The 9,267-nt window shown below is 35.6% G+C and overlaps 1 protein-coding gene across 1 annotated transcript; it reads left to right on the top strand.

The window, feature by feature from the left end:
- Positions 1 to 702: 702 nt before the first annotated feature.
- Positions 703 to 1,237, top strand: LOC109171500. The gene is made up of 2 exons (XM_019320531.1): positions 703 to 819; positions 965 to 1,237. Exons 1-2 carry the CDS (start codon positions 703 to 705, stop codon positions 1,235 to 1,237), a joined length of 390 nt encoding a protein of 129 aa, XP_019176076.1.
- Positions 1,238 to 9,267: the final 8,030 nt, after the last annotated feature.

Genomic DNA, 9,267 nt, shown 5'->3' with positions numbered 1-9,267 from the left:
GTTGAACATCCAAAAGAGTAGTTTTTCACTTTAATTATGTTTAATACTAATTTTTGTCTTTAATATGTGTTAACAGGTCATTTTCTTGCAGGGAAACGATGTTTAAGTATAGAAGGTACCACATTGCAAGGGACCAGTTCTTGACTCTACGGAGCGATGAAGTAGGGAAAACTATTGTAGATGTTTGGAGCTTAAGAATTAATTTTAAAAATATCACCCGTGGAATGGGTGAACCAAAATGCATCTACTTCACCACCCATCCTGTTGTAAGTGCCTTAGCTTTCTCTTATATTACAAAAGTATATTTGATAATGCAAGTTCTTATTGATTATTAGCTATTCTGCATAAAGTACATTATTTTTATTCACAAGGTACATAATATTTGTTCGAGTTAATTCCATTTTTGGTCCTAGACTTATTAGGGTGTTGACAATTTTCATCCTCCATAATAAAAATTGCCATTTAGTAGCCATCATTATTCAACGGTGGACACTTTTGATCCTCTGTGAAATACTCCGTCTCTTAGCCGTCTATCAGAAGGGCAAACACGTCTTTTTATATGGTCTTCTTCTCTTCCTTATATTTCTTCCTTCACTTCAGTGTATGTCGATCAACAGAACATGGTTTGGGTTAGGGGACTCATTCTGAAATAAGGTAGTACGCAGTCATTCTTCGAGTTCTTCAACAACGAGAAAGACTTATATGTATGGGGAATGGATTTCAACCGATGTATGCGAATGTGGTCAAGAACTGAGTTTGAGAACATCATGGACAAATGACAACCCCGGTAGGAGGTACTGGGAATGCTCGGGATGTAAGGTTAGTACTGAAATTCGTAATTGATTTTAATTTTTTTTTTTTGCTTTCAAATTTTGTTTTTGTTTTTGCAGAGTGCGTTAAATTAATGTACTGGAATTTATAATTGTTTGTAGTGGTTTTGATTGTTATTGTTGCAAATTTTCAGGATGGATCTAGCTATACGTTTGTGAAGTGGTATGATCCTTCAATGTGCCCTAGGTCTAAGAGGATTATACCGGGGCTTCTGAAGAGAATTAACAAAAGTGAAGAAGAAATAGCAAAATTAAAATCAAAGCCTAGAAGTGTTCCAAGAGGGGAAAATGGTGATTTGAAGGATATGCGTAGGAGCAAAAGATGTAGTTCAATGAAGCTGCTTGTTGTATGTGGGCTTATTGTATTGTTAATTGCTTATTTTACAAGTGTTAATGGAAAAAAATGAGAGGTTAGGTTTTAAGAATGAGGTGTATTTGCTCCCATAAGTGTGTTTGGCAGTGTTATGCAGTGTGTCTTTTGACATAAGGAGTGTAAGGAGTGTTATGTTTTGCTTTTTTTTTTTTGTGTATGGCAGTGTTATGCATTGTAATGAATTTGACAATGGTAATTGTAAGGAATTTGGTAATGGTAACTGTTATTGCAATGGTAATTCTATGTGTTATGACAATGTTACTTGTTCATCTTTTAAGGAATGGTAACTGTTATGGCATTATTGCAATGTTACTTGTTCATCTTTTAAGGAATGGTAACTGTTATGGCATTATTGCAATGTTACTTGTTCATCTTTTAAGGAATGTGGTAATGGTAATTGCCTAAAAAAGTAGCCATTCTAAAGCATATCAAAGAACAGAAAGTAAAAGAGATCCATGTTCAGAATATAGCCATACAAGGCATGTCATTCCAAAATGATTAAGTACATCAATGTAGCAAAAAAACCAATACAAATTCTGTCATAAGCTACATCCAAGTTTGAGTTACACAGTAGCCTACCAAAAACTAATTCCATAATATATGCATACAAGCAGTTTCATTTTCACATATCCAAAACATAAGCTACATCTAAGTTTGAGTTTCACAGTAGCCTACCAAAAACTAAATCCAGAATATATGCATACATACAACCACTTTCGGTTTCACAGTACCAAAACATCAGTCTAGAAGTCAAGTTTACTCAATGTTTAGAGGTGTGTCCGATGTGTTGGTGAACCTACACTTGAGAGTTGTTGTGGATCTTGTCCTCCTACGAAGACGTGTGTCAGAGGTATTCTTCATCTTCTTTGATTTTAACCCTAATGTAGACCTGATTGGTGCCTGAGTCATGCTTGGTGCCTGAGGTGGTCTGCTTGGTGGATGAGGTGGTGATTGGTGCCTGAGGTGGTCTGCTTGGTGGATGAGGTGGTCTGATTGGTGGCTGAGTCATGCTTGGTGCCTGAGGTGGTCTAATTGGTGCTTGAGGTCTTCTGATTGATGCCTTAGGTCTTCTGATTGGTGCCTGAGGTGGTCTGACTGGTGCCCGAGTCATGCTTGGTGCCTGAGATGGGGTGATTGGTTGTTGAGTCATCCCAAAGATACCTTCTGGCTGAGTAATAGAGATTTCTTCATGCTGAGTGCCAACCAAACCTGCCATAGGTGCATTGTCAAACAAAGCTGCAAAATTTGCTGCTTCATTCCAGAAATCAACATTTTCTTCTATCAAACCTGAAGATGCTTGTGAGGCACAAAGTTGAACTGGTGGGGCAGCAACATTTTTCTTCTTTCTATTCCTTTTTTTCTTTGGAGCCAGCTACATAATCAGAAAAGAAAATTAAACAACTAAACATACTCTATAAATCATTTAAATAAGTACATCTAACTCAACATTTAAATAAGTCAACATTACCTTTCTTTGACTTGTAGTTGGATCATCTGGGCATGTCCTAGAGTTATGGCCTATTTTGTTGCATTTCCTGCAATGCTTAACAAGCAAACTAGGGTTAACATGTGTGCCATCTTTGGTCATTTTATCTCTGCCTGTCTTCCTCAACTTTCTTGGTCTTCCAGGCTTGCTAGTGTACAATGGAGGCAATGGTGGTTCTTGGTTTGAAATGGGCCATTCTTTAGGACCAGACAGTGGCTTAATCCTTTCCCCATATGTATTCAAGTAGTTGGTAATAGAGTAGCAAGGGTCTACATAATGATGTACTGGACCATTACCATGTCTAATTCAAATGGCACACACAGCATGCTTACATGGTATCCCCGTTAAGTCCCACTTTCTACAGCTACAAGTACCCCTAAACAAATCCACAGAATGCTGCTCTATCCCCCCTAACACTGACATGCACCTTATCTCAAATAAGTTTTCATCTGCTTGATTCCCTAAACACCCACTGGCATCCTTCTCAACCGAATCTATCTTTTTCATAATGTTAGGACAGAAAGGTCCTTTCCATTTCACAGGTTTCTGTTTATTTTCAAAGAACTTTGTCATCAATATTTTCCTAATAGTTTCTAGACAAGAAATCAGAGGTTGTTTCCTTGCATCTAGTATAAGTGCATTGAAACTTTCAGAAATGTTGTTAACTAAGGCATCACTTCTAGCAAAGGGAGTGAAATGTGACCTTGACCATTCTGAAGGGTGTTTATCTCCTAGCCACTGATATGCCTCTACGTCCAACTTCCTGATTTCTGCCATAGCTTCTCTGAAGCTGTTAACTGTAGTTGCCTTGGCTGCTGTCCAGAGTGCATCCTTCATTGCTTTGCCTAGAAATCCTCCAAGCTTCATGTTCCCATGAAGATGCCTCACACAAAATCTATGTGAGGCATATGGAAACACTTCGTCAAAAGCTGGAAGAAGCCCTTTCTGTTTGTCTACAACCAATTTAAAAAACAAAACATATTACAGATATGGAGAGTATAATAGATTACACTGGTATGAACAATGTTTATACATGAGATAAATGTAAGCTGCTGTTCTGCTTCACGAGTGATTTCTAGGTCTGTTTTAATGAAATTCAAGAACCAGATCCATGAATCCTTGGTTTCTCCTTCAACAATGGCATAAGCCAGTGGGAAGATACTGTCATTCCCATCAATCCCAATAGCTGTTAATAATTGACCTCCAAATTTAGTTTTTAAATGACAACCATCAACTCCAATTAGCTTCCTACAGAACTTATATCCCTCCTTTGAAGCCTCCCAACAGAAATACATCCTTAGAAACCTAGGTTTTCCTTCATACAGTAAGTCACTGACCTTCACCTTGCATGTAGTGTTAGGGTTTGTTTTCAATCTCCAACTTGTAGCTCCATATTTTGTTGAAAAATTCAATAGCTTCTCCTTCAATGACTTGCTTTGCTTTTTTCATAGCTCTATAGGCTTGCTTGGTGGACAAATCACCCCTCATCTGCTTTGACCCTCTCTCTAAATTCTGCAGTGGTCCAGTTGCTGTTGCCACCAATCTCTTTCATCCATCTCTTTGCAATCCTAGTTGATTTCACCATGGTGTTCTCATAAACCCAACCACAGCCATCATGCAATTCATTATAACTGGCAATTCTCCATGAAAAGGCATTTTTAACTTTCCAAAGATTAATTCTGAAAGGGCAACCAGCTTGTTTACATCTAACATAGACCCTCTCTTTATCATTCCTAATAAACTTCAATTCCTTACCATTGTTGAAACCATAATTGTGGACTGCATCTTTGAATTCTACCTTTGATGCAAATGTTAAACCAACACAGAATTTTGGGGAACGCATTTGAGTGGTAGCCCTAAATTCTGGCCATTTCATGTTGCCTTCTTCATCACTGTCCTTAGCACTATCTTCATCAGACAATTGTAGACCATGATCATTGTCTACAACCCTAGTACTCTCCCCATCAACAGGTTGTTCACTTTCTCTTACCCCATCAAACTCCACATTGTTATCAACATTGGCCTCAAACTCTAGGTCATCATTTCCCACTTCATCACCACTGGTCTCAAACTCATCTAAATAATCCCCAGATTCTGACTCACCCTCACTTTCTACTGATGGTGCTTCACCCTCACCTTCTCCACCACCTACTACCCAAACCTCAATCTCTTTGGGAAACATTCCAACATTGCAAATAGCCCAACAATCGCTATCATTACTTAATTCAAATATGGTGTCACTACCAGTAGGGGTGAAATATTTAAAGGTGTCTAACATATTGTATCACAACTCCTCAACTGTTTCCCTAAGAGTTATCATGCCCCACAAATCAATGTCTAAATGAAAACTGTTAACAACCCCTCCAATATATCCAATTCCATGTGTCTTAAGACGACCACCATTTCTTAACTTCATATTGAATTGAGCTGTGTTACTTCCTCCATCTATGTAGCAATTTAAAACAGTTTACTAATTAAAAGTCAACAAAGCAACAAAACAGAGAAACATACAAAGCAAATTGTGGTCCCCTTTCAAAGGAAAATAAAAAATAAAAAATAAAAATAAAAATAAAAATAAAAATAAAAACTACTGCCCCATGTGGTCCCCCTTTGAATACACAAACAAATGGAGATGTACTGCATTTAAAGTGAAACACCACCCACACCATTCAAAGCATATGGGTATCAAACAACAAACAACCACTGACATGTACGGAATATTTAAAGCTAATGAAATTGCACTTTTTCAGTTCAGTATATACCCACAACTCACACTATATATACCAGCAACAAGCATAACAAATCAACCTATGTCATATTCTACCACACATTAACAAAACACATACGATTTTGCAACTATTATGTTCACTACAAACACACAACACTCAAATTCACCTAGGGTTTCGCTATTATTCTCAAACTACGTATACATACAACGCATAAAAATCCAAAATTACCGGGGGTATTGTTGTCGCCTTGTCTGACGCCATCCATTGTGCTTGCTCCCTACGTCCTCGCCTTCGCATTCGCCTTCGAGAAGATTAGGGTTACTGTGGCCTTCGAACTTCTGAGCTGCTTCTGTACGTATAAGTTGTTTATTACAAGTAAATAGCATTTGACTTATAGGCTTAGAGAAGAAGACCATTTAAAAGACGTGTTTGCCCTTCTGATAGACGGCTAAGAGACAGAGTATGTGACGGAGGATCAAAAGTGTCCACCATTGAATAATGGTGGCTACTAAATGGTAATTTTTATTATGGATGATGAAAATTGTCAACACCCTAATAAGTCTAGGACCAAAAATGGCATTAACTCTATTTGTTCATAGAGTACATTATTTGTGTACATAAAGCTTAGGTGTATATAGTACATAATTTGACGGTGTAATATGTTTAGTTTGTAATATAATTTTGTGTTCAGATGCTAATTGATGATGTTGCTGAATGGAAAATAGAAGTCTCTGCAAAGGCAAAACAAAGACGATTCAATGAATGTTTGGATTATGAGCTTAAATTGGCCTCTAACATTGACATTTCTGATGCAGAACTGGTAATTTATAATGCATAATATTATAAATTAATAAATTCTGTGAAAGCCATTTTATATACACTCATTGGATATACTTCTAAAATCATATGTGTTTAGGTTTTCTTCCCTGTTCTACACCATCATCACTACTTCATCCTCTGCTTGAATTTTAAGAATAGGGTTGTCCAAGTAGTTGACAATAGAACACTTGGCAAGGGTACCAACTTTGTGCAAAGATATGAGAATTGTGATTGAAACCTAGTAAGTTGCAAAATCTAAGATTCTTATGAGTTTAAATTGAAAATTGTTAGGTACTTGATATATTATAATGGACATTAACTAATGTGCAGGTTGAAGCATTCAAAAACTATTGCCAATGTAAAAGGATCACAATTTTGTTAAACAAAATGACAAAGCATGATGATGAGGATGATGTGTTTAACCATGAATTGGTGAAGATGTCTTGGAAGAATGCTACTAATGTTATTGAATGTAGAGTTTACTGCATGCGTCATATGGAGACCTTCTTGAAATTGAATGATTTGTAGTCTCACTCCGTTGGGAAGATAAGATATCTCCAGAGAAGTAATCTTTACTAAAAGCAGGATACCACTTCATCCTAATATCATACAATTTGTCTAACCAAACATTTTTATGGCACTTATAGTCTGCCACCAACCTGAAAACAACAAACCTAAGTGTGACTGCGAAGGTACATTATTAAAACACATTAAGTACATTTTCTAAACACTACAATTTTCAACTTAACATAAAAGGTAAAACTGTATGACAGTTCATTTTATTAGTACAAAATACTACATGCTACAAAGGAAACACACATAGAGAACAATGAAAAGATCTAAGTTCTAAATGCAACTGGAAAAACAAGGAAAAAACATTATCAAATTGTTACTGCAGAGATACATTTTCGGTCCCTACCAAAACAAAATAAAAAAAAAAAAAGATACATTTTCGGTATACATAAAGTACATTATCAAAACACATAAAATACATTTTCTAAACACTACAATTTCCAACTTAACATCAAAGGTAAAACTGTATGACAGTTCATTTTATTAGTACAAAATACTACATGCTACAAAGGAAACACACATAGAGAACAAGGAAAAGATCTAAGGTCTAAATGCAACTGGAAAACAAGAAAAAAACAATATCAAATTGTTACTGCAAAGATACATTTTCGGTATACATAAGGTACATTATTAACACACATAAAGTACATTTTCTAAACACTACAATTTCCAACTTAACATCAAAAGCAAAACATTACGTGGTTGATTTTATAAGCACAAAGTAATCCCTGTCATAATGCAAGAATGACAAAACACATAGAAAGTGATAAATTTAATAGTATACGTACCTATTCCAATAAAATTCAAACTCAGTTTCTGTGTCTGTGTACTTCAATAGAAAATTAAATAACTCCATAAAGCATTTTTGACTCCTTAGACCCTTGATATGTTTCTTTGAATTCTCTCCAATATGCCAAATACAAAGCATGTGCCTTGCACTCGGGAAAACCTGAGAAATTGCAGCAGACATAGCAGCACATTGATCGATCATGATTGTTTGTGGACACTTACCATCCATAGCTTGCAAGAATGTTTTAAACAACCAAACAAATGATTTGATCCTCTCGTTCAATAAAAACCCAAACATTATGTTCATACAATGGTGATTCATGCCAACAAAGGGACCACAAATCATTTCGTACATATTAGTACGATACGTTGTGTCATGTACTACCAAATCACCAAACAACACAAAATCCTCCTTGCATCACCATCCAATTCAAAATCAAAGAAAAAGTCAAGTTCATTCGATTACCTCTGTCTAAAGATCTCAAATAGTGAATTTGAATCGGTGTCATCTAATCTCTTTATCAAATCTGTATGCAGGCTATTATAAGCATCCCTTGGTGTAAATCCAACCAAAGGTGAACCTCGAGACTGATGTTTCAAAAATCGAATGTCATCCGACAATGCAACCCCACTCCTTTTCAAGTCTTTTAAATAAGACAATTGGGTATCACCAACAGTTCTGTGTGACCGAATAAAATAGCTTTTAGAAGGTGGACACAACTCATGGTTATGATCCTTTACATGTTTTGTCAAAATCAACTGTCCATTAGACGCCATATCAAACTGACAAAACGCAGTACACCCTGTTCGTATGTCTACCCTTGAATATGACCTTGAAGACTTATCTATGTTGTCTTTGAAACCAGCATTTGCATAGCGGAATTTCTTCATTTTAACAGTTTGACTATCAGGAACATAGTACTACTTGCCCTTCCTAACACTAAATCTCAATCTAAAAGCGTAGTCATTATATAAATTATATGCTTCTTCAATTGGCGTAACTGTAATCCCCAACAACCTTTGATTAACTGTAAATTTCATAAAATAATACAACTAACAAGTTACTAGCATGAGACATTGATATTATGTTTAGTGAAGATCAAATTTCTAAGTAGAGGGGGGTGGGGTGTGCCGAGTAAATCCAGCCATGTTCTACAAAGAAATAAGATATTCACTAAAAGAATAAACTTCATGCACAACATAAAGTACAGACAAATCATACATAAAAATAATGTACCATGTGGATTAAAATAATGTACCTAATGACCAAAAATAATGAACCTTAATCAGAAACAGAACTTTCAAATCAGAATGCACACAGAAATGATACGTTAAAATAATGTACCCTATGTATTAAAATAATGTACCTACTGAACAGAAATAATGTACCTCAATAAGAAACACAATATTCACATAAGAAAGTACACATAAATCACGCATTAAAATAATGTACCCTGTGAATTAAAATAATATACCTCTAACAGAAACACAGTATTCACAGCAGAACATGCAAATACTTTATTGTAACACCAAAAACAATAATAAAAAAAGAATTATTCCATCAATCAATATAACTAAAAACACAACTAATAATAATTAAATAATAATCAAAAACTTAAAAATAAAAAAATAAAAAACAAAACCTGGAATAGAAGAACTCTCATCCAT

This window comes from Ipomoea nil, unplaced genomic scaffold (genome assembly GCF_001879475.1).
Source record: "Ipomoea nil cultivar Tokyo-kokei standard unplaced genomic scaffold, Asagao_1.1 scaffold0319, whole genome shotgun sequence".
NCBI lineage: Eukaryota > Viridiplantae > Streptophyta > Magnoliopsida > Solanales > Convolvulaceae > Ipomoea > Ipomoea nil.
Note: the sequence above shows the minus strand (reverse complement) of the source record. Positions and strands in the feature narration are given on the sequence as shown.